Below are 25,544 nucleotides of genomic sequence, written 5' to 3'. Positions count from 1 at the left end.
TATCAAAGGAAACAGGAAATTACAGCTTTTTTCCACTTTTCTGATATCAACCTTTGGTTCGCACCGTGTTTTTGTGTAATTGCTAAACTCTTTACAGCAGTATTTCACACATTTTAAAAACAACCTGGTTTTCTAAACATATATTCATCTCCAGGTTAAAAGAGCAGAGGAATCTCAACTCATTTTTCGCTGTGATGTTTGGTCTGAGCAACAGTGCTGTGCAGAGGCTTTACAAGACCTGGGAGGTGAGCAGACATGATAATATAATATCACATTGTTCTAATTTTTTACACTACTTTTTACTTTACCTTGCAGAGAATACCGAGCAAAACTAAAAGAATCTACTGTGCTTATGAGCGACTGATGGTAATTCTCACCACAAACTCTCATATCTCTTATTTTGTTGCATTGTTTAGATTAGTGAGTGAGAGTGTAGGACATGCTGGTGTTGATGCTTTCTCTGGTTCTGTCAGGATCCTTCACGCAACCACAGGGCCTACCGCCTGGCCGTGGCCAAACTCAGTCCTCCTTACATTCCCTTCATGCCTCTGCTGCTGAAAGGTAAAGAAGCACCAACAGTCAGCTTCAGAAATCAGTAGACATCTTTCTCTGAATTTTTAAAATACCAAATCCCTTCTGGGTTTTTTTGCACAGACATGACATTCATCCATGAAGGCAACCCAAACTATGTTGACAAACTGGTGAATTTTGAGAAAATGGTACAGAATTATTTTTTGCTCACTTTTTGGCCTAATTGTATTCAATGAAACATTTTTGTAAAACTGTGGGAACTGAAATGTTTAATCTCTTTCTTGTCCTAGCGAATGCTTGCCAAGACAGTTAAAATTGTACGAGGTTGCAGAAGCCAACCTTACGGTAAGTGAACCATGGATGCCGTCGCGTAAACAACAGTCCACCATTCTGAGGACGGGCATATGCATGTTTCAGCTGCACTGCAGGGATCCACTTTGTTTTATCCACTTTGTTTTATTCTCTTGCTGTTCTGCAGTGCCTTCATCGCCACAGAGGGGCCTGGCTGATCGCATGTTTCTGGATGGGCCGGCTACTCGATTGTCTACGTGTAAGCTATGTTCTTTTTGTAGTCATGACTTGAAGCCACAGTATGTAACTTATATAAACAATATGTTTGGGGGTTTTTTTTATGCATATTTGTTAAAACTTTTGCTATGCCACGACAGTATAGTAAGAGACAGATAATCAGTAAAAAAAAAATTCCAGTTCCTCTTGTCTTTTTCCTGCTGTCTCCAGAAATACAAAGCTCTCAGTCAGAAGCAACCAATCAGAGCCAGGAGGAAGATCTTAGCGCTCTCGATAATGCTCATGTACTTGCTACTCAATTTGCAAATGATAAACAGCTTATCGTTGCAGGAAAACTGTTTATTTTCCATCATTGGTGACCATGCTATCTAGCATGAGCATTCATGGTTGGCAAGGTGTGGATGAGCTTGATTGACACCGCTAAGACCCTCCTAGCTCTGATTGGTTGTTTCTGACCAGGAGCTTTGCATTTCTGGAGACAGCAGGGAAAAGGCAGAGGAGCAATTTGTTTCCACAGATTGTGTCTCGTTTCAACAAATAAGTAAAAAACTTTTTTTTTTATAAAGTTACATGCTGTAGCTTTAAAAGCCCATTTTTTTCTGCGTTTACATTTCTAACATGCAGCTGTTAATTTCCCCTCTCTCTTTCTCGCCCAGATTCAGACCATGCCTTCCCTCTCCGCTCTCCCAGCAACATCCGACACTACATTCAAACCCTGAAGGTGATCGACAACCAGCGGAAGCTCACCCAGCTGTCGAGAACAATCGAATGCTAGGACATCCGCCTCCGGACGGACAAATACTGGAGCTTTACATCAAAATCAGAAGTGCAAACTGGGCTGCAAGGATTTTCTGAACTTTTACAGTCACCTGAGTAGGATGGATGTTTCTGCAGTTCACAGCATGAAGTGAAAATGTGCAGCATGCACAGGAATGACGTCAGTGCTGAACAACAGGACAGCTGGGAATGTTTTTACCAAGCAAGCCTTACATCCGCCCCAAAAGGCTTCGTATCAACATGTAAAAATGCTGCTCTATATGTGCTGTAAATGTTAAATTTTTTTATACGACACATTGTAAGCTGCATTCATACAACACATGTTAAACATTTGTGCCACAAATACCATCTTTGACTTTTCTGAGCACTTCCGTTTTCACTTTTAAAGTAATATATTGTATTATACATTTTTGGCAACAACGCCAAACATTCACATGCTTTCATATGATGTTTTCTAAATAAATTATTTTCCAAGTTATGCATAGTCAATGAGGACACAAAAAATGGTAAAAAGGAGATTTTTTTTTTATTATTTAAAGTACAAACCAAAGCAGGTAAAAACAGACCTTCCACCTGGCACAAAAAAAAGTCTCCCCAATATGGGGTGAGAAATTTCTCAATCAGTCAAAACTCTCCTTGTCACAAATATGTACAGCTTCTTTTAGAAAGTCCTGGAGAGAAAAAGTGGATGAAGACATTAAAAAAAGAGAAAATAATTACCAGTGCCTTCTCCTGATGTAACAATGGAGGAAAAAGTAGAATGGTCCTGTTGGCAAATTTAAGGGAAGAGAAAATATCAGAAAAAGGATTTAAATCCATAACTAAATGGGGTTATTTCTCGTCCAGGTGGACGCAAATCATCCGCTGATCGGATGTTTTAGGAGGCAGGTGGAGGAAAAATGTGCACAACACGTGTCAACTAAAAAGGTTGAACAGCTGCAAAAGCAGAACCTGTAACTACTGAACATGCTTCGTGGCTTTGTTTCAGCATCAATCTGTGTAATATAAACCTGTGAGACAGTGAAGGCAGTTCAGAGCAGTCCAGTGAAGTGAGGATGAGTATATCTGGAGTTGGGGAAAGTCTTTTTTTTTAGATTCCACTCTGCTCGCAGTGAGAAAGCAAGAAAAAAACCCAAAACCAACAGGAGATTTAGTCTACACCTTCTGGTTTAAAACAAACATCAAATAAAAGCAGTGATACATCAAAAAGAGTGAATATAAATATTGCACTTCCAACCATTGTGTAGTTCCCAGTGCCTAGTTGTTATCCCTTTGTTTGAGGTATTTTTGCTGTTGGGTTTAATATTAACGAAAAACTCTGACCTCAATTATCTCAGGCTACAAAGGACTAGGCGGCAGGAAAGGTAAAAACCAGACACACTCGAAACAAAAGAACTTAAATACATCATTCACACGGATCCATGAACACATGGAGTCACACGCAAGCAACCCTAACGCTAACCCACAGGCATGAAGTATTTACATTAAGGCACAAAAACGTGAGTAGAGGTGCATCTTAATAAATTTGAATATCACCCAGTTAATTTACTTATTTCAAATATTGAAAGAAAAATACATTTTATAGCACTTCATTCTGTTCATTTTTGATGATTGTGGCTTCAAAGGCATAAAAATCAACACTCAAGCTCAGAAAATCACATGAGATTAATAAATAGATTATTATTGGAGGAATATGTTATGTTGTGGCAACATCACACACAAACACTCTCCAGTATTGCATGTACACATATTAACGGAAAGTTAAGTGGAAGGAAAAACAGATCAAGAACTCTTAAAATTCCCCATTACTTTTTGAGCCAAATTACTGAAATAAATGCTCTTTTTGCTGATATTTTCATTTATTCAGATGCACCTGCATATAAAAGAAGCAAATACAATGACTTATTGTTCAGTCCCTGTAGCCTTTTTGGTAGTGGGATGATGTCAGCTGCGTCTCATTCATTTTACTCACCAAAAAAAAACAAAATAAAATACAGTATCTCATTCAGCATCACTGACAAAGGATCTTTCGTTCTTCAGCCTCCTGTCAAGGCTACATCATTGCTGCCTGTCCCGTCTCTGTCCGTTTTCATCATGCTACCACGGCCGACATCTCTGTGTGCTTCTTTCCCCCTTTAAGCATCAGAAAAGACAGGAGAGCACCACTTTCTGACAGGAAGCGCCGCGCTGCTTCGACATGAGGTTCAACAAGTCTGTGGCGGACCCAGCTGGCTAGCGGCGCTGCGCTGACGCTGAGAACAACACGCACAAGACTTGGACGAAGTGATCAGTAGGAGTCAAAGTCAAATCTCAAAGGAAGCTCAGTCAGTCTTTGGTGTATTTGAAAAATATCAGTAGATTTCCTTTGAGTGCAAAAAAAAAAAAAAAACACTGTCCACCAACCTGAGGCAGAAAGTGATCATTTCCAGAAACAGCTGAAAAACATCCATCTAAAGCATTTTTAATACCCGCTTCTCCTGTTCAGGGGTTGCATAGTGGCGGCGGGCTGGAAAGCGACAACAGCTCACACAGGCGTAAATATCAGGGTCAAACATTTCATCTTAGCTCTTAAACCGGCTACCGTATTTGCTGCAAATCAGTTTTTAACCTGAAAGCTGAAAAAAAAAAAAAAAACCACAATCTTCGGTTGTTTCCTGTTAGAGACGGGAAACGTGTTCAATCATTAGCACCAATATGAAGCAGATCATCGCAGGCGTCTGTAAAAGTAAACCCAACTTGTTCCTGCATGAACAGGATAATGGCAACCTGTGTGCTTCTTTTTGCTGGATGATCTAAAATTTGTTTCTAGGCACAGAGATCAGTTCTATTTGACGACAATCCCAACAGGGTTAAAAACAAAGATATAAATATAAAAAAAAACATTCATTTGGCTTGTAGATCCTCGGGTTTTTGTCTTCCTCTAGTGCAGCACAGCGGAGTTCCAGTAGTCTCTCTGATCCACGCCACATGTTCCGTTGTGATTCTCTCCTTTGCAATCATTTGGCCAGATGTGGTGGTTCTGGTACCTCAGCCCATCAGTTAGGCCTCAGAGGCAGCCTGTGGTTTGAGTTGGGCTTTTTCCATGGCTGTGCCGTAAGGTAGAGAACGCTTGAAGAAGCCAAGCTGCAAGGAAAACAAAACGAAAATCAAATATGCAGGAATAAGATGCAAACATAACCCTCATCAGTTTATATGCGGGTTCTTTAAATGTGATCTTATTTTAGACACGAAAGACGTAGATAAAGTGGGAACAGTCAAAGAAATTTTCTGACACGTCAAAGAATGGGGATATCTGTGTAAAAGTGGGATTTCCAGCTGCTTCCATTCCCTTTGACTTTGTTATTTAACGAATGTTTACAGCAGCGTTTAAATGTTAGAGCTTGGAAATAAATTCAGGACCAGTATCTTGTTTAAATGAAAAGACTTGTAGCAAAATGCAAAACTCATTAAAATAAGAAAACTCTTGTTTTAATAAATAAATAAAAATAATTTAGAGCCTGCTGAACTGAACCAAGTTGAAAACCTCATGGTTATTTAATACAACTACATGCTACAAGCCCAAACACAAATGAAAGGGAAACTGCGTACATGATGTAATATGCTTTCTCTCTTACCAGCAGCAGTGACGTTTTAAACTCTTTTAGCTGAACTGCTCCACTCACCCTGTAAAGGACGTAGATGAGAAGAGCCAGCAGCAGTAAACCGGCCAGGATGGCCAAGACGATGATCCACAGAGGCACCGAGTTCTCAATATCTGGCTTGTTCCAAACCACCGGGGTCACCACCTGTGGATGACGACACCGTTCCTCAGCTTACAGTAATCCAGCTACGATAATCCAGCAACCTGTTAAAAGACAGCAAGTACCTTTTTCTGACCACTTGGGTAGTGCTTGGGTAGGATGGCATATGGCATCTTCTTCACGTTGAACCTGCCCAGACACTCCATTACATATTGCTTGTAAGCTTTCTGAAAAATATAAAAAATATATATATATATATTGAAAATGCATGAAGTACATAAAATCTACACCAGGTGGTGACACAGACCATGGGGAAATGAAACCTCTTCAGTACCACATCTATCTAACAGACACTGATTTTCCAATACATCACACATCTTCCATGTTGGTGTGTGAAGTGGGTGATGAATACATGACTGCAGAATAGACATGATGGCCAAGAATAACAAAAGGAAACTGTTGTTACAGCAATCTGGAGTTCCACAAAGCAACAGTTTTGTTTCCTGAGGCAAATATGTGATTCCAGTCAGAGTGGCAGCTGATCCAGAACCGTTATAAAGGCCAAGTGTGCACAAACAAAATGTGGTACAGAGGTTTTCACGTTTTTTTTTTCCTTCTTAGATCCTGCCAAAGCCTGACATGAGAAAATACACAAGCACTAGGGGGAAGTATTTTGTAGCTCTTTCCTCTGGTGGAAACACATGTCCATGTATGAGGAAGGCAGCTTGAATGGCAAGGTTGTTCTCCCACTAACCTCAGTGAAGGTCTCGGCCCAGACGCGCGAGCGCATTTTCAGGATGGCAGTGGTTCCCTTCTCCAGCAGACCCACGTTGCACTGGAGCGTCCAGCAGTCCGCATTAGAGCAAGACTATGGGGAAAAAAACAGAAGAGAATGTTGTAGTGAAAACATAATCTCCACAAACGTATGCCACAACAGAGCAAGCTAAAGCAAATGCAGGTGAGATTTTATAAGGCAAAACTGAAAACAAACACGGTCAAAATGCTTCAGGACACGTAAACGTAACAAAGAGCCCAATGTTATTATCCCAATTCCACGCCTGCTTCGAATTAGACTGAAGGAATGTCATGAGACTGTAAAAATGCAGCATGCACAACTTGCCACATTATTGCCCAACCACTAAACCCGGCCCATTTTTCTCAAGACTGTAGAATACACATCTTTATTAGGTCTCAATAATGCAGCTTTAACATTTTACAACATGCACACACTGTCCTTTAGTGCCAGTGCTAAAGCGAGACCACCCCCGCTCTCGTGGGTTTCACTGGGTTTCCTGCAGGAAAGCATTAGTTTACTTATTACACCAAGGAGGGAAAACCCAAGAAAAGAAGAGTGCAACCGCCCAGTTCCTTTAGTCTGAGTCTTAGACAGACTTAATGAGTATTGAAACAGACAGGGAACAGATCAGTTGGCTTCCTCCTGGTGGAACTGCTGCATGCCTGAGGCCGCAGGGCCACACAGGTCTGAGAAAATACAGCAACAATTAAGGTCGTCCTGAAGCTACATTTCACAAATTCCTCACGATGGGATAATGCACGAGAGGTTTGTGGTGTCCCCGTAACGTAATAGAAAAAGATTTGGAGCTGACATCAGTCCTGCTGTATGCAGAAACAAAGTGACACCCTGAAAACACGGCCCTCCACCGCCCCGTCTCTCGATCCAAATCAGTTTACCAAGACACTTCCTTTGGCTCGTCTGTTCGCCAAGTTTCAGGAAACATCCCTCTGCTATTTTACTCATTATCTTGACAGCCAGCAGACAGAGATAAGCTGCACTCTGGGTGTATTAAAATAGCCCATTAATGGCTCCAGTGTCTGATTGGAGAGGAATTTAGAAAGCTGATTTAAAGTACTGTGCGGAAATTGTTTTACAAGGCTGACACCGATTTATCTGTGCCAATTTCCTTAATTTTGGGAGATCGGTGATCGGCCAATTTTCACATGTGAAGCAGATCTTGTCCACTGATCTTATCTACCGCAGCAAAGATGTAAGAATCAACCACGGTCCTTCTCTTTTCTGCTGTTAGAAATGTTTGACTGACAGACCGGCCCACTAGGTCATGGCTGCACATTTAGAGTTAACAATAGTGATCCTACTGTTGCCAATTCAGCAACTTTCTTCTTATACTGAGCAACATTTCAGACAAAAACATTGAAAAAAACTGGTGTCGGCTAAAATCAGAATCTGCAGGTTGGTAATCGGTGATCGACCCGAAAACTGCAATTGGTGAACCGATTAACAAACAACAAGACAGAAGTCGGTCTTCAACTGTAATCTTTAAAATACACTTCTGTCACACTTTTGAAACTTGCAGAATTGACAACAATAATTTTAGAGGAGGCAAGGTGAGGCTTTCAAATCTAAGAATTATCAGACATGGTGGTGGCAGCATCATGTCAGAGGAGCTGGATGTACAAATTAAGAAGTACAAAAACACCCACATGTTTGGATTGACTGGAAATTGGACACAACTGAACGTCCCAGCAGGACAATAATTGAAAAACATACATCACAATTCATCTCCAATACCAAGTATTGCATAGTTCTTCTTTACTGCTCTAAGGAAACTTGTAATGTCGAATTGCGATTTTCACGACGTTCCTCTTCTGCATCTTTACCACTACATATTTCATTTACTTTTAATCTGTTAAATGGAAACCGGTTCACTAAACTGCAGCACAGACATCAACCAGTCAGACTGACTGCATTTCTACAGATTGCATTTGCTTTTAAAAATCTGGGTATTAGTATTAACTAATGAGCCAATCATCACCAAGCATTCAGAACCAGTGTCCATCAAAACAACAGACTTCAAACCAAGTCAAACTGATTTTTAAAAGCCTTTTTATGATGAGGTCAGCTATAATCAGCCCTCTGTGCATCATAACCTCCACAGACACGACTGCTCAGAGGGAGCTGAAGAGAGGGCTCCTTCACATTCAAGTGTCACTGAACAAGCCTTAAAAACAAACACAGTCCGAAGAGCCTGGTGGGCAGACAAAGAGCGGTCCCTGTCCACAGATAAGGCCAGCAGCTCCATGGATCAATAGGACCAGTGTGCAGCGGGTCAGAACACCCAGAGCCAATAAACGGACGAGGGAAGTGGTGCATCTGAGGCCAAAGTCCCGCCCCATGTCCGTGTCTGCACAGCGTTTCACTGCCCAGCCAGCGACTGAAGGGTCTTTAATGTTAATTGCCACAACGGGACCAATATGTGACCTCTGACCCCTCCTTTTTAATGGCTTCATAATTTAATTATCCAGTCCCCAGAGTCAAGCATGCAAAGCCAGTCAGGGGTTTGCATCCACTTATCAACATGAATGTTCAATTAGTTTTGGGCTTTTAATGACGCGTTTGAATTGTTTGTTTATTTTTGATGTAAAAGCAAATAACAATAATCACTTTTAAAGCCTTTAAAACAGTGTCATCATTATACACACACCATATAATTAAATTCCTTTATAATATAAGAAAATAAACATTTTAAGCTCGACCATTGCAGCAAATGATTCATTTCCAGCTACTGAAATACTTCTAACATTTCTGCTTGATTTAATATCAATACAGTGCAGGACTGATTTGTTGATTAATTTTTGGATTAACCTATTAATAATTGGATAGCAAAATGTACTTAGAAGGTGATTTTCTTTACAGGATTCAACTCAGTTGAAGTTAAAACTGCTCTTGAGGAGTCTGAGTAGAATATATTCATAACCAAATAAGGCTGTTTTTTTTTTATCTTAAATGCAAAATGCACATATTTCTGTACATATTGGTATAATTAGTGCTGAGGGAGTTGCTCTTTCAGTAAAATTTTATTTTTTGAGTTTGTATACTTTAGTAAGTGATTAATCAATTACTAAATTAATCCAATTAATCACCTCAGGCCTAATAACGTCAACACAAATGTGTGTCACAACTGGATTTAAAATACGGATTCATTTCAAATTTGAACACAAATTGCAGAAAATCCTCAAACTCGTTTGAAATTTCTTTGGGATTTTCATCTCTAAAACCGATGAGTGCCTCACCAGGTTGGTCAGATGAGCAAGCGAGTTCTTGTGGACGTCCCTCCTCTCAACATGATGCTCATCAGCCTTCAGCGCCAGAACAGGAGACTCTGTCGATGTGCGCTGGAGCTGGAGAAAGACACAAACGCACAAGCTCTGATTATCTACAGGCACCAATAAAGGAGAACGCTGCTTTTTCTGTCAATATATTGTCTAATGTTAGCACCACCCTGAGGTTTTTCCCCATTAATCAGAAGCATGTGAGGACTCCACTCTCAAGCATTTCCAAGGAAATCCACCATGAGGTCACAGCTAAGATGAATGACACCCTCCCAGGCCTGCTCAACATCTGTCAAGACTTCAAATGTAAACAAAAACAACTGCATGGAAATGTTTTGCCCACATAATCCCAAAGGCTACTAGTTGGAAAGGGGGTGTTGGTGCATGCTGAAGATGAGTGAGGTGGATCTCTGGGAGCGAAGGGAAGGGCTCCAACTTCAAAGCAGCGGTGGGTTAAGTGTCATGGGTGGAGCTGGGAAGCTGGGAGGACGAGGTGGATGTGGGCAAAACATTGGGAATCTGGGTGCAGGAGGATCTCTAATTTAGCCCCATTGGGCCCGGAGAGGTGTGTGCGCGCATGCGAGACGCTCACTTTGAGATTACGGTGGTTCAGGTTTTTGTCCGCGGTGCAGTTGATGGGACCTTCTGTGTAGAACTCCAGAGGGTAAAGGAGATCGTGACCCTGGATGCGGAGAGGGCAGCGCAGCTCCAGCAGGGTGCCACTGATCCGACTGGGGCCGTTGTTGACAAGCTGGGGAAAAAATACATTAATTAATTAAAAAATAAAGGAAATATGAGCTTTGAGAGTAAATAACTATTTCATTTCAAGGTTTCCCCCAGAAAACCTGCTAAGCCCAGAGGAGGGAGCTAGAGCTGTCATTCATCCAGCGACTCGTCATCTTTTTGAGTTAAAAATGCTTGAAGTTCACAGGAATTTGACAATATCACTTGACGATTATGTGTTTTTAAAAGATTGGAAGATTAATACCTGAACTCCAACTATAAAGTCTTAAAAAATGCAAACATATAAAAAAATAATCAATGCTTAGCCTGGTGGGGGCACAAGTAAAACCTGGTGGCCCGCCAGGCTTATAATACAATGGGATAAACCCTGCATTTTATTAAACATACACTTTGCAAAGAGTTTTGAGTTGAACTATACATATAGTATATATGTATATATGTAATCTCTTGGTATTGATGATAAATAATCTCTTTTTTTGAGTTTCCAGATGTAATATTGCTTACTTTCCTTCCTGAACCATGTCAGGTAGCATACTTAGCTTCATTAGCATCTTCAGTTTTCTTAGATTTCTGTCACTACAACTATTTTATCCATGTCCTTCTCTCTCTTTATTTTATTTTAGTTCCTAGAGCAAGTTGTTTAGTATACAAACTAACTTATAAGTAACTTTTCAGCGAGTTTTAAGTATGTGATTCCTCAATATTGATGAAAAGTACTAGTTATAAGTCAAATAATCTGTCAGCATAAGTAGTACTTCATCAAAATTAAGGAATTATTAAAACAAGTTCCCATTTATTGCTGAAAAGTTACTTTTGTGTTATTTCAAGTGTACTAAGATATTTACACTAGAAATTAGAACCAAAATACTTGGTAAAATTTTTGTTTTTGCAGTGAAGAACAGTTATAAATTGCAATAATCAATGCAATGATGACGCATTGTAATGCAGAAAAGGTAAGAAGTTCTTAAAGGGACAGAGGCCAGTTTTCAGGCAGTAGGTGGCCGTGTATGAAGAGAGCCATTAGAGTTCAGTGAAGCTGATCAATGTTGAGTGAAAGTTTACTTTGACGACTCCTAGAAAGATCCCAACTGATTACTGAAGAATTCATATCTGATATGGATCTCCATTAATTTGGTGGTGCAGCACAATCAATCATTTTCTTTTCCGGAATGAACAATAAAATCTACTTTCAAACCCAATCTGCACAGATAAGCGCTTGGCTTGGCCGATTACCTCATAAATGTGTTCCACGGCCGGCCCGACGTCCTGTTCCACCCCGTAGCTCTTGGGCGCTTTCCAGTTGGCCGGGGGAAAGAAGACCTTATCTGGCCGAGACACACTTGAAAAGAGAAGGAGGGTGATGAGAGCATGTGCAGGGAGGAGCTGGAGACTGAATGAAGTTCAAATGAGAGGATCTCTGCAGCTGAACTCACCCCTGCAGAATGACATCAGCCTGGACCACCACCTCAGGGGTGTAGTAAACAACCTCACTTTGGGAGTTATTTTCATTTTTACTGTGAAAATAACACAAAAAGCAACATTTGGGCTAGATATTAGGTTTGTGCTGTTAACTCTGAATCAGAAAGTATTATAGAAACACAGTATGCTCATAACGTACCTGCGTATCTGGAGGTAAAACTGGACAGTTTTGTGTGTGTCCTTCAGACGAGGCACCGTAAATCGCAGACCCGCCCAAAGCTGCGTACGTAAAATTTTAAATATAAGGATCAGAACTTTCAGAACAGGACTTTCCTCAGAAAAAAACGCTAAATATATTTCAGATTGCCTTGTTATTTGTGAAGTTCTGCACAAATGATTCTCAGTAAACCTTTACTTTCAGAAGGACGTGGTCCATCGCTTTGCGAGTCCCTGGTTAGGAATTTTAAAGATAATCTAGATCAAAAATCTAAAAGATTAAAAGGAACAAAATGTCTGCATTGAATAAATCAGTAATAAACCTGAAGATCCTTCGATAAACATACCAAACTTGGTCATACTGTCACCACCCTGGCACTTCCTGTGCTTTCCTGTTAAAATCGCGTCAGGTTGTTAACACCTTTTCCCAGCAGGCCGTTTGGGTTACAGATGTATTCTCCACTTCCTGTCACAACGTTTCCGGACACAGGAAAACTTTTCCCGTTCCATTCACCACCCATCCAAAACAATGTATTATAGTAATTTATGATGTACTACGATATGAAACACGCCTTTAAAAAAGTGTAACATTTTGTTCCAGTCACAGTAAAAATCGCAACATGGATTCGGCCAAATGCTGTTAAACAAATTACCTGATCGATAACTCATAGAAGCAGGACTTTAGTTTGGTACCGAGTATACAGAAATATGTTAACACGACGCAAAGACGGAAAGCATCGTCATGCTTTATTTATTTCACATCATCTTCAGCATTTCTAATTGTACTTTAAGAATATTTATTTGTTCATGTTTGACCAAGGTAGTCAATCTTTTGCTTTCGTCAGTTTTTTATTATTTATTTTACACCGACTGAACAAATTAAAGTTGTTTCTACATGTCTGACCAAGCTCGTGAAGATATTGGTGTATTTAAATGTGCCGTATTCATGCAGAGTTATGAAGTACATTTCTAATCCGGTACATTAATGTCTGTCTGTGCATAGAAAATGAAACATTCCAAGTCAATTCAGAACTTTTTCTGTATCGGATCGGTTCTGGCCAATACCAAGCCTTAGATTTCGGTAGATGTTGAAAAAATGTTGATTGGTGTATCTGTAATCAGAGTTGGGTAGTAACTAGTTACATTTACTCAATTACATCTACCTCAGTAACTTTGAAAAAAATACCTCTAGGAATATTTTTACTGCGATGTACATTCTACTGTTACTTGAGTAATTTTATTTTGAAGTATCGCTGCCGGTACTTGAGTAAAATTTCTGGATTCTCTACCCACCGAATGAAAAACACAGACACTCACCTGCAGATTTTGTTAAAGATCCATATGTTTTTTATTGAAAGAAACTGATTTGGAAATATTTTCTTTTGCCCAACTATTATTTTTTTATTGCTTATATGAATTATTGTAATTATCTTCCACTAAATTTTACATTTTGGCCCATCTGATTATTTTTAAATATTAAATGATTGATAATTTGATCAGATACTTTTTACCAATAAGTAATTTCTTGAATGGCTACGTTTTACTTTTACTTGAGTAAAAATATATTGAAGTTGTGCTGCTCTTACTTTGAGTACATTTTTTGGATACTCTACCCTGAAAGAGGGTGTACTTAGTTTTAGCCTGCAGTAAAAGAAAAAGCAGCCTTCTTACATTGGTACCGGCCTTCATTGGGTTCCCCAGATCACAGCTGAGGTATCGGGTCTGGTTCTCGGTGTCGTAGCTGCAGGTGAGTTGGGTGAGGCTCTGGAGAAACAAAGAGGACACATTCAACCCACAAAAAGGTTTGAGAATCTACAGGGTTTATTTGGTCGTTCTCCTCACCTCATTATTACGGGCGATGCCGCTGTAATCTGCCTCCGGGGGCAACGCCACATACAGCTCTGCCTCGTACGCCCCTCCCTCTCCCTCGTTCCTGGCGTTGAACGTTAAGGTCAGCGAGTTGTCATCGCCCAGGTAGACTTCCTTCCTGTCGCTGAGGGCCCAGCAGAAGAAAAAAAAATTATTGACGTGTTCAATTACACAACTTGCTGAAGAAATAGGTTAGCGTAAGTAATGAGAGTTTCAAAAAGCAACGTGTTTTTAAAGTTTTTTGGTTACAGATGAGATTCGAAGCTTTGCGAGCGTCAAATAAATTCCTCCCATGAATCCCTCTACAGTCAATTATTTTTTAATGTTGTAGTAATAAAGTCATTCATGCAGCACAACAAAAATCAGCTGCCATTCCTGCCTTTCGCCTGCACCCTTTACCATTCACCATTGTTTATAGCAGTGCGAGTTTGAGTGGGGAGCACAAACTTTTCTAATTACAGCCTGCTCTCGTAAATAAAACATCTGATCCTATAATAGCCTGAGCGTCAACTGTAGTCTGAGTCCAACCAACTGGCATCACACTTTGACAACCAAACAAATAAAAACACCAAAAAACCCAAAAGCTTCAGCGACAGATTCCCCGTCCAACAGGTTACGTGATTTTCCTACAGAGCAAATAAAAACACCATCCCAGGGAATGGTAAATGCTTTCAAATGTCACTCTGTCAGCTGCTCCGACTACCATTAGGTTTCTATGGTTTACTACAGAGCGGACAGAAACAACAAGAGACTATTTTGATAGCACTAATCACACTCGCCAATGGATTATTACATCCAGCCATACGTCTATGGGGGAAAAAAATGAATGCAGATGGGAGATAAATATAGGAAAGTGAGATCAAAATGACAGAGCAGAGAAGGGATCATCGAGGAGGCAGTTATTTTTGAGAAAAATGCAAACAGATTTTTTGGTTGCTCTCTTGTAAACAGCTATCCAAACACACTTCTTCACTTTTGCTATAAGGAGAAAAAGTGGTGCTTGTTGTTTTTATGGAACGTCGTGACACCACTGTACAACGTTACGGCCATTAAAACTCACTTTCTGGCATGTTAATCGAAACAAAAACCAGCTGTATTTATGATCAAGGTCTGATTTGCACAAGTGAAGAGTTCAGAGAATGAAAACCTTGTTCGCGGCTTACAGGGCACAGTGACTGTAAAACGTCATTCTCAGCCGCTGAACGTTTTCACCTTCTGTCAGGTTACAACAAACATCACCGAAGCAGAGGAGGGAAGAAAAACGATTTTCAAAATCTTATACAAATGTAATCCTGTGGAACCATCCACTTCTAGTATGGAGGTCAGGGATGAAGTTGTGGAGAAGTTCAACGTAGGGTTAGATTATTAAACAATTTACCGAGCTTTAAACATATCAGAGGACTGGCCATCAATGGGAATCTTCCTAAACTGACACGAAAGACATGACAACCATGAATCACTAAAGCCCAGGTTAGGAGAGACAATCTGATGACAGGACAATTTTTCCTCCACAAAAATTGCTTTTGTGGAAAAGTGGTAAAAAAAAAAAAAAAAGGAGCAATAAGAAAGAGTTCAGCTCTGCGGTTTGCTAAAGGCCATAGGAGACAGCGAACATGTGGAAGAAGATGCTCTGGTCAGATCAGAGCAAAATCTGCTACATCATCCGATTAGCATAACGCAAAAGTGGAAACATCGCCCAACAGAAACGAGAAGGAGAAGGGAAGCTTGTCAGAGTTAATTAAATGATTAATGGAGTTAAAAACTGGAGGAAAACTGTTAAAGGTTGCCAAGAGTTGAGATTGGGATGAAGATTTACGTTGAAGCAGGACAACAACCAAAAAAATCTGCTCTAGAGTTACGATAAGAACTGTTGACATCCAAGCATATTCATGTTTTAGAATGGCCTAGTTAAAGGACTGAATGTTAACGCAAATATATACTGAAACACACTGATGCTTGTGATTGTAAAGTGACAAATTCTTAAAGTACAATGGGTTTTAATTGGGGGGGGGGAGTTTATTGTATCGCTTATCACTTATTGTGATAAATTTTCTTATCAAGATATGATTTTTATTCACTTTAGTCACAAAAAATTCTAATAACATTTTGAAAAAAACTAAAACTGTCCATATTGTCAGGATTGTCAGGTTTACTTTATTTCTATGAGGCAATAAATATCAGTAAATTAGCCTTTATGTCGATATCACTCACTCAATTTGAATATGTTTGCAAACTGCTCTATTATCATTGATTTTCTGAAATACAAACTTTCACTTGAGGATGCGAGTCTACTTACCTGTGGACTGCCAGCTTCAAATCAGGAACGCAAATGTTGTCTTCTCCGCAGTCCAACAGAATCTGAGCCTGAAAGACAATCAAAGAAGTGACAAAAATGCTTTAATACAATGCAAGTAACGCAACTCATCAGTAAACAGGATTTGTGCCACAGGATGCAACACGCAGCATGACTAACACATTCCACCCGTCTGCCGTCCACCAAGCAAAGCACACCTGGATTCCTCCACCTCAGACAGTCCCGTGAATCACCTGCCACAACGCGACAAACACGCGTGGAAACAACGAGCAGGTAGCAACTTGGGAGCGCGCATGCAGGCGGGAGACGATCCGAAGCGCACAGCTGCCAGCTCTCACCCGTGTCCCACATCACAGCTCCGTGTGGCGAACCACACGCTACACCACCCTGCAAACCGCCGCGTATGATCATATAGAGAGGAGGTGGGGATCCTCCGGCTCGGAGGACGCTCTGAGACACAAGATATCTTTGTTGACATGAAAACAGCGGCGAGGCTCCGGAGATTACAGCCGAGGGGAAGACGAGCAGGGAGCAGAAACGCCGCCGAGTGATTGAGCGACCGCTGAACGTGTGGCGAAGGCAGCGGCAGGGTGAAGCTAAAAATGCATCCCGCTGCGACTGACAGTGCGATGATGTTTGTGACGATGAGGATAATAAATAGAAATGAACAAGAAATTACAGGCAGCAAAGCGCCCTCTTGTTATTATGCAATCCGGGGGAGGGGGGTGAGGGGTCTAATTATGGTCACCATGGTAACCACTATGCTAACTTGGCCACATGCTCACCCTTGACTAGTCTGTTTCTGTCAGAGCAAGGCAGGCTTATCACGGTTTCACCAACTCAGATTCTTATGAACTTCTTATGAACTTTACAGGACCATTAGAGCGAAATTTAAGACTTACAAACGTGCAAAAATATAATCTATGTAACATACAACTAGCCGCTAATATATGCTTGCTAGCTAGCAAATATTGCTAGAAGCCTGTATACATAGGATTAAATGGCCCTGCCACAACAAATTGAAGACCTATAATTAATGTATTTTTATATACATACATACATTTAAATATGTATAGAATTAGCAGCTAATATCCAATATAACAGTGCTATCTAGTTAACCTTGCTAGCTAGCAAGGGTATACTAGTGACCTGTATTCGCGAGATTAAATAGCCCTGCCACAACAAATTTAAGGCTTATAATCAACACATTTACATAAATTACACACGTATACATATATATCTGCTCTTGCTAACTAGCACAGGTTTACTACTTAACTAGTTACCTGCATACGAGATTAAATGGCCCTGCCACAACAAATTTAAGACCTATGACGAGCATTTCTTTTACGTGAATTTATGGATGCACAGACACACTTCTTACCATACCATCAGTTAACTTCAGCAGCAACATCAACAGGAATATCATTATCACAGAGCAAAATCAGACCACCAACTTGGCAGCATGAATCATTCATGTTCACTCAATCAGATGATGTTATTTCAAGAACAGCAAAGGCATTGATACACAATTTAAATCACTTCCAGATTACCTCCCGCCCCCAACCACCACAACCAAAAAGAAAAAAAACAACAATATCTTAACAAAAGATGTAAATTAATAGATCTCCCCTAAAGCCATAACTCTTCAGAGAGACATGTGGAGTATGTTAGGATGCGAGAGAAACTGCTCCAAGAAGATCAGCCATCTCTCATTCCCCCGCCAGCTTGAAAAGAACTTGGCACTGCGAAGCGAAACGTTACAAGGCCCGCCACACATTCTCAGAACATATGCAGAAATCAATAGCGCATCGGGCGTCTGATCTAACCCAAGGCTGCGGTGCAACGGTCACTCTTCGCTGTTTACGCAGACCTCAACTGACACAATATAAGGCAAGATTAATGAAATATGTTGGCAGTCTTACACTACTCCCTTTTACACACATCCATTCTCGGATCAAGTTTACGCTTTAAAAATTTGTTTTGTTTTTTTCTCCACAGGTTCAAAATTGGTGTTACAGCTCAAGCTTGTCTCGAGGTTTTAGTTCAACAACAGACCACATCTGTTGGAGGACAAATTGCTTTGATATCTGGAAGAGACATCAGTGAAAGAGACCAACAGGAAAGAGTCAGACAAATGCTGCAATCCAGAAAAAAAGACAAACAAAAGAGTTCAAAGTACAATGATCGATTTTTCCTACATCCTCCTACCGTCAAAACTGAAATCACATATGGTGCATAATCCAAAATGGCTGGAAGGATCCACAGTCAGTTAAAAACTTTCACCTAAATTGTTCATTTTTAGAACCAGAAACTAAAAAGCCAATTATGACACAGTCCTGGAACAAAGTTGGTAGGAAAACTCCATTCTGGTTTACACACGTCTCAAAATTATCGGTCGATTTTCAAAACCTGAGACCTCACACACGAGACGACAAAACACAAATTAAGACTTTAAATGGAAAATCTTCCAAAACCTCTCGAGATCAATCATGAGTTCAGAGTAAACAAACATGCCTGACTGGGAAAAAGCAATGGCAATGATTTGTGGAGTATATTTAACAGAAAATATAAAGACTTCTTACAACGCCCACCGGACCTTCTGGTTGTTTTGTCTTCTGCGTAATACGGATTTCCCTCCACATTTTCATCACCTCGCTTTCTGATTAGCTCGCTTTCTGATTTCTGGTCAAATTCACCAGGCTGCGTTCTCGTTTTTCTTCAGGAAACACCACACACGCTGGAATATTGGGCCAAGACAATCGGACATGATGAGTTTCCCCAGTTTTTGATCTGAAATGTCCTTCCAAGCAGACCAGCTTACTCCTAAATCAACACACAGCTAGAACATCTTTAAAGCCAATCCTGATAACCGGGGCGTCCTTAAATTTGTCAGAATTGGCAAAAAATAAATAAGACAAAAATCAGCAAAATCTCCAACCCTTTGAAATGAACAGATGATCTTTTATCAAGACCTTTAGAGTTGGTAAATAGTTGGTCACTGATAAAAAGAATGATTATTCTGTGTGGTAAATCTCATCTCCCTAAGCATTCTCTGAAACAAACCCAAATTATTCTCAGATTGACTGATTTTAAAAGATTTATAGACCAACAATGTTGTTTTTAACCATATTGCCAGAGGATGAAACTATTTGAAATGACGCCTACGTACCTTCTGCTCTATAACGTTGGTGGTCTGGTAGTCGAGGACGGGCCGCAGGCCATGGGAGTCGGAGGCAGCTTCTGGGTCCAAGCTGAAGTTCAAGGCCACAAAAATGGAGGAGAGTTTATCCCTGAATTCTTTCTCATCCTACAAGTAAAGAAAACACATGGCAGAGTTTACATAAACACCCGCTTTGTAGAAATGAAGAAAATCTGTTCAAGGCTGGGTTTGCTTTTTAGCACAGTTTCCACTGACCATCAGAATCGGTGCTAAAGTTCAACTCAAAAAAATCAAAACTGAACCCCCTTCAAAAGATTTTCACAAATTAATTTAGCAAAAAGAATACAATATTTTATCACAATGTCTCCCATCTCCATAAAAGACTTTAAAGAGAGTCTTTTATGGACTATGAATAAAACTGGACTCTCTCTTGATCCTTGACACTGATCAATAATGTAAAAAAAAACTAGGAATTAGAATCTAATACAATGATAGAAAACTAATTGTGGGTTAAACTCTGTAAAAGCAGCCAGAAAGGAATCAGTATTCAGCACTGGAAAGTCAACAGACAATACTTTTTACTTCCTCTCCCAGCTTTATGCTGGAGAAAATGTGACAAAATAAGTTATTATACACATATTTCTTGGGATTTTTCAATCATTCTTGAGCACTGGAAAGATGTTAAGAGATTGAGAAGGGAAATCCCTTCAAATGTTCAGTTTTATTTGCTCTTTTGAGCCAGCTGATGTTTCCAATGCTGACCAAAGACATATTCTGCTTTTGTTTCCGATGGCCAAGAAAATTAGAACTGTAATGGTGCGTTAAGACCAAACACGTTTTGAGTGCGAGGTGCGTCTGGTTTACATTCAAAGTCTATGTGGAGGCAAGTCGTGACGCATTTTGAGCGTCTAGCGCGGCGCAATTTGAAGCGTTTGACGTGAACTTTCGCTGCTTGATGCAGAGAGTCGATCAATCAGAGAGACTCCTTTTTGTGGCGTAGTGGAGCATTTACCGACGTGATCTTAGAAAAAGAAAAACTATGGAGGATAAACTAATTGTTGCAGTTTGCTCTCATCCTATAATCTACAAGTTATGACTACAGAGACAGGAACAGAAAGGACCTTGCTTGAGAAGTCAGGTAAGTTATAACTTTTACTCTTTGAAAAAATTTCGTTGCGTTTGACCTATCCAAATCCGTCCAGCAAAAACATTGAGTCACGTTAAATAAACGTATTTAGATGAAACATGCAGGAAGAGTTTGACGTGTATGTCAACGCCGTCGTAGAGTGATTCTGAGGCGCGTCTAGAGCGAAATGTCAAGCGTCTGCCTTCAAAGTGCAAACACGTCAAACTCAAAGTGTTGGACACGTTTCGTGTGAACGCACCACCATTACTTTGAAAAATGTGACGTCACCAACTGTAACTGAGTGGAAACAGACTAAAAAATGTATATGTGACGAATAAAATGACTGAAAATGGATGGTTTTCAACCAAAGGTTAAAGTTTACCTCTGCCTTCAAAGTATATTGGTTTGTTTCTGTTTTGAATTTTGTAGACTTGAATAAAGAAAAACTCTACAGAACTACGAGGACATACTCTTAGGTAGATCCTCGTTTGGTCGCACACACGATCCCCATGGCGAACCCTGACGCGTTTCTGGAGCGAAGGCTGCTGGGAATCCAGGAACAGAGCCCTCTTCACGGCACCTTTCTGCTTGTGCTTGTGGCTGTCGAGCTGCACCTCCACCTGGAAGTCTGAAACCCAGAGAGCAACACTAATGAGCATTCACTGAATGATGAATGCTCCTGAGTCACCTAATGACAGGTCTGAAAAGGCCCGACATAAATTCTCGGAGGCGAATGCAACGTAGCTGATGTAACCTAAACAGAGAGGCAGGGAGAGCATCTGTGCTTAGAGAACAGTGTAATTAGATAATAACTAATGATAAGGAAAGAGTTTGAATGCAGGAAAGAGTTGGTTACTAAACACCACCAGAAAAACAATCCAGAGATCTATAGTTCCTGTCAAAACTTCGTGTCACTGCTATGCATCTCAGATGCTAATATTGGTGACTGGTTGACATAATATGTGCTCATAATAAAGTGCAGATGTGGAAAATTGGCTCACCTAGATTGTCCGGTAGGTGTTTCCCTTCAGCAGATATGCAGTAACTCAGATTGACGCTGTTTTAGACACACACACACAAAAAAAGTAAAAAATTTAATAACAAAGGGAAATGTACTAATGAAAACGATTAGGCCCAAATACACAGTTTGCACAAGACAAACAACATTCCCTAAGTTGCTTCTAATTTTCCTCATGGTTTCCATCTTTCTTGTGTCAACTTGTTTCCAGGTTCAAATCACAAGGAACACCGGGAATGCAACGAATAACGTGAGAAATATTTAAATGTTTGGAGACGGAGCTGGCATGTGGCCACTCTCGCCAGCTGGGCTGATAAAGCGCCGGGTCTCCGTTTCCCCCGACCCGACAGCCGACACAGAAAGCAATAGCAGAGTTAAGAAGGGTGAAATTGTGAAAAGACTCGGGTTTCAGTGCTGACCAGTCAGTGGCCGTCTGCATAAGCCTGCAGCCCTCTCCCATGACATCAGCTTCGCAACATGCTTCTGCTGCTGTCCAAGTCTGCACCCGACCCCCGACCCCCACCAACAGACAACCACACACAAGTGAAAGACGGAGCAGCAGTTTGACCTGCTGAGCAGTGCACTGCAAAATGTACGCCTTCAACTTTTCCACATTTTGTCACATATACAAACTTCAGCTTGTTTTAATTGGGATTTTATGTGATAGACCAACACAAAGTGGGAGTGTTTTACAAACAAACCAAGATCAGAAAAGTGTGGCATGCATTTGTAACCCATCTTTCCTGAGTGAACACGCATTCTGGTGTATATCTACACCAACAATGAACATCTTTAGAAGCTCAGTCTGTGAACATCATCATCCAAGTTTTGCCACAAACTCTCAGCTGAGTCTAGATTTGGTCTTTGATCGGGTCATTCAAACACACAAGTGTCAGACTCGAGGCGAAATCCGGCCCTTTTTATGTGGCCCTTTAGACTCCAAGTTACATCAATATTATAATTTACTTCGAATTTTCACAAATCTGCAAAATTCACACGAAATTAACAGATCCCCACATTTTCTGATTTTACTGCAATTTTTTTCTCAGAACTCATCAAAAACCTTGGGCTTAAGTGAGCGCTGCCTCGGCTTTACCTGATGTCGAGTTATAGTGATCGATACGGCGAGTAACAAAAAGTCACTTTTAACATCACATATTAGCGCAAATATCATAAAAATTCCTAAAGTCCTGTGATTTTGAATGAAAAAAAACAATCTCAAAATCCTGGAGAGACTGATCAGTGTGGAAAGAAGTTGAATATTATTTCATCTAAAGAGACACTTATTGAATGCTGAAGCAAACAGTTCTTTATTAACCCTTTCATGCATAGTGGTCACTACATTGGACAGCTGTCTAAAAGCCATTTTCTTGTGCTTATTGTGGGTTTTTATGTTATAAATGCACACAAACCACTGAAGTGGACCCTGATGCATCATAAAATACACCGTCAACTACTGGCCATCAGCTGCAAATGCAAGAAATTATTTTCGTTAGATCCAATATGGCCGACTGACAAAAAATCACGCCAACCGACCCAGTCCCTCCTTTTACTGTAAACGACTCTTGCAGGTAAAAAAAAAATATTGCGACATCACATAACTGCTAAAGAACAAAACTACTGATGTATTTTTCAAATAACAGCTTTGTATTTGGAGAAAATTACAATTGATCACCTAAAAAAACTAAAATAAAAAAAAAATTTTTTTACAAATTTTTTTCCTGCCTTTTTAATGCCTTAAGAACATAAATTTTAAAAAAATTTGGAAAAAAAATCCTGACATAGGATCATAATTTATGCATGAAAGGGTTAATATTTTAACAGTTCGATGGGTTTTATCCAGACATTTTGGTGTAACCGGCCCTTTAAGAACATTTAGATTTTTGATGTGGCCCAAAATGAAAAAGACTTTGACGCTCCTCGTCTACACCATGTGCAAAGCTCAATGAAAAGTTTGGCCATCACACGACAAAATGTGGAAACATTTCAAGGAGGTTCTGCAGGTCAAGAAAGAAAAAAAGGGAATCTTGTTGAAATGGAGATGAAAAACGAGAGGATAAGACGAAGGAAATACAAAGCCTTCTTTTAGGGAGTAGCAATAACTTCACTTACGCGCTCCTGTGTCTGCACAACTGAATGCAAGCTCACAGGAGTCTACGTGTCCTGATGTTTCCCAGCTGTGTTCCTCCACCAAACAATATCTCATTCAAACCAACTGCAGAAACCTCCTCGCCCCTCCCCTTCCCATTATCCCCTCTGCTCTCCTTTCACCCCCACCAAAACTCCTCATCACCAGGCAACGCAGCATAATCAAGACATATGTGTATACAAGAGTTTCCTTTATGAATCAGGATGTGGAGAAAGGGGAGTTGGGGGGTGAAAAGGCAGACACACGAGTGCGGCGTCAACCATGCTGAGCAGCGAGGACCAGTCATCTGTTTCCTCTCCCCGTTGCTGGAGCTGAACTGCTCACATTAGGAGGAGGCCAAAAACGGCTTACAAAGCTCCCATTCAGCATGTTATTTCTCCGCTTCCCAACAGCAAAGGGCTAAGATACGGAGACATTCTGAAAATAGGTCAAATAAAGTCTGCCTCCGGCGCACACCAGCACCGTGTCAGCTGACATGAAGGATACTGCTTATCAGAACAGCCTGGCAGGATAGCAGTGTTTACGTATGGGGGAAATGGCAACCATCATCTTAGTTTTCTTTTTTTCCCCCCCAGAACATTCAGGTCAAACAAAATCTGACAAAGTCAAAGGATAAAAAAAAACTCAGGACAAGTTTAACACTCACCAGGAAACATGAATGTTGGAGTTTCCACTGGTGATCACACAGCTCTTCTCCTCAGGGTTGATCATTGTTGGGGAAACCGTAAGGGAGGCGACGGCGCTGACAATTGGCCGCGACCTTTGAAAAGTAATTTCAAAAAGAGGATGTTCGGGGTTTCTTAAGCCTTTTCAGGTCAAAACTCAATACTTTTTCCATCTCAGGCATTTGTTGTCAGTTTTAAAATGCATAGATTCAAAAACTCAAAAGTGAACACTAAACATGATATAACCAGTTATAAACATGATATAACACAGTTATAAACATATCACCAGTTATAAACATGACGTAACACCAGTTATGAACATGACATAACACCAGTTATACCGTGACATAACACCAGTTATAAACATGACGTAACACCAGTTATGAACATGACATAACACCAGTTATGAACATGACGTAACACCAGTTATGAACATGACATAACACCAGTTATGAACATGACATAACACCAGTTATACCGTGACATAACACCAGTTATAAACATGACGTAACACCAGTTATGAACATGACATAACACCAGTTATAAACATGACGTAACACCAGTTATGAACATGACATAACACCAGTTATGAACATGACATAACACCAGTTATGAACATGACATAACACCAGTTATACCGTGACATAACACCAGTTATAAATATGACATAACACCAGTTATGAACATGATACAACACCAGTTATAAACATGAAGTAGTCTTCATTCATGAATGGTTATGACTGTGTTGTCATGAAGTGTCATTCTGTAAATATTTACACTTTTAATGCAAAGTTGAAACTTTTGATTGACTTTTGGTAAAACTTTACACTAAAAGTGTCATTATTTGAAGTTGGCAAATTTAATGGACTTTTAACATAACTTTTGGTACAACTGAAAACAAAGAACTTTTATCACTTTCAATCTAGTCAGGATGTGCTCAGCTCTACGTTGCAGCAGTAAACAGGCAGATTAGCACGTTGTCTATTTGCAATCTTTACATTGTATCTACATGTTGAGTAGATACAATGAAAGTTAATGTCTTTCTCAGGTAACCTTTTACCATTTAAGCAATTATGCAAGTAAGATAAAGGGTAAAAGTTAGAAGGCATACCTATAGAGAACTGCCTTATTTACACCAAAAGCTCCAACAATGAGATCTGGAAAAGCAGAAGAGTAGGAATAAAAAATCAAACCCTGGA

General features: G+C 40.2%; 2 protein-coding genes across 5 annotated transcripts in view; one reads left to right on the top strand and one right to left on the bottom strand.

Moving 5' to 3' along the window:
* rapgef3 (Rap guanine nucleotide exchange factor (GEF) 3) overlaps window positions 1–2,314 on the top strand; it is a 32,705-nt gene extending 30,391 nt beyond the window's left edge. For all 4 annotated transcript variants that reach the window (XM_081609233.1, XM_081609234.1, XM_081609232.1 and 1 more), the window contains 7 exons: window positions 155–245; window positions 316–366; window positions 474–561; window positions 655–719; window positions 822–876; window positions 1,010–1,081; window positions 1,716–2,314. In XM_081609233.1, coding sequence (XP_081465359.1) covers window positions 155–245; window positions 316–366; window positions 474–561; window positions 655–719; window positions 822–876; window positions 1,010–1,081; window positions 1,716–1,834 — 541 coding nt within the window. In that variant the 3' untranslated portion in view covers window positions 1,835–2,314. The remainder of the gene's footprint in view (window positions 1–154; window positions 246–315; window positions 367–473; window positions 562–654; window positions 720–821; window positions 877–1,009; window positions 1,082–1,715) is intronic.
* A 26-nt stretch (window positions 2,315–2,340) lies between these two features.
* itga5 (integrin, alpha 5 (fibronectin receptor, alpha polypeptide)) overlaps window positions 2,341–25,544 on the bottom strand; it is a 52,669-nt gene continuing 29,465 nt past the window's right edge. The window contains exons 14-30 of the mRNA XM_081609231.1: window positions 25,457–25,502; window positions 24,327–24,440; window positions 21,515–21,570; window positions 20,984–21,141; window positions 19,397–19,534; window positions 16,210–16,277; window positions 13,887–14,037; window positions 13,716–13,808; window positions 12,028–12,107; window positions 11,843–11,923; window positions 11,643–11,748; window positions 10,258–10,416; window positions 9,627–9,734; window positions 6,331–6,444; window positions 5,702–5,803; window positions 5,499–5,621; window positions 2,341–4,959 (exon numbers count right to left, since the gene is read on the bottom strand). Coding sequence (XP_081465357.1) covers window positions 4,876–4,959; window positions 5,499–5,621; window positions 5,702–5,803; window positions 6,331–6,444; window positions 9,627–9,734; window positions 10,258–10,416; window positions 11,643–11,748; window positions 11,843–11,923; window positions 12,028–12,107; window positions 13,716–13,808; window positions 13,887–14,037; window positions 16,210–16,277; window positions 19,397–19,534; window positions 20,984–21,141; window positions 21,515–21,570; window positions 24,327–24,440; window positions 25,457–25,502 — 1,781 coding nt within the window. The 3' untranslated portion in view covers window positions 2,341–4,875. The remainder of the gene's footprint in view (window positions 4,960–5,498; window positions 5,622–5,701; window positions 5,804–6,330; window positions 6,445–9,626; window positions 9,735–10,257; window positions 10,417–11,642; window positions 11,749–11,842; window positions 11,924–12,027; window positions 12,108–13,715; window positions 13,809–13,886; window positions 14,038–16,209; window positions 16,278–19,396; window positions 19,535–20,983; window positions 21,142–21,514; window positions 21,571–24,326; window positions 24,441–25,456; window positions 25,503–25,544) is intronic.

Source organism: Poecilia reticulata, chromosome 7 (genome assembly GCF_904066995.2).
Source record: "Poecilia reticulata chromosome 7, P_reticulata-male-v2, whole genome shotgun sequence".
Classification (NCBI taxonomy): domain Eukaryota; kingdom Metazoa; phylum Chordata; class Actinopteri; order Cyprinodontiformes; family Poeciliidae; genus Poecilia; species Poecilia reticulata.
The sequence above is the reverse complement of the archived record's forward strand: the minus strand, read 5'-3'. Positions and strand labels throughout refer to the sequence as shown.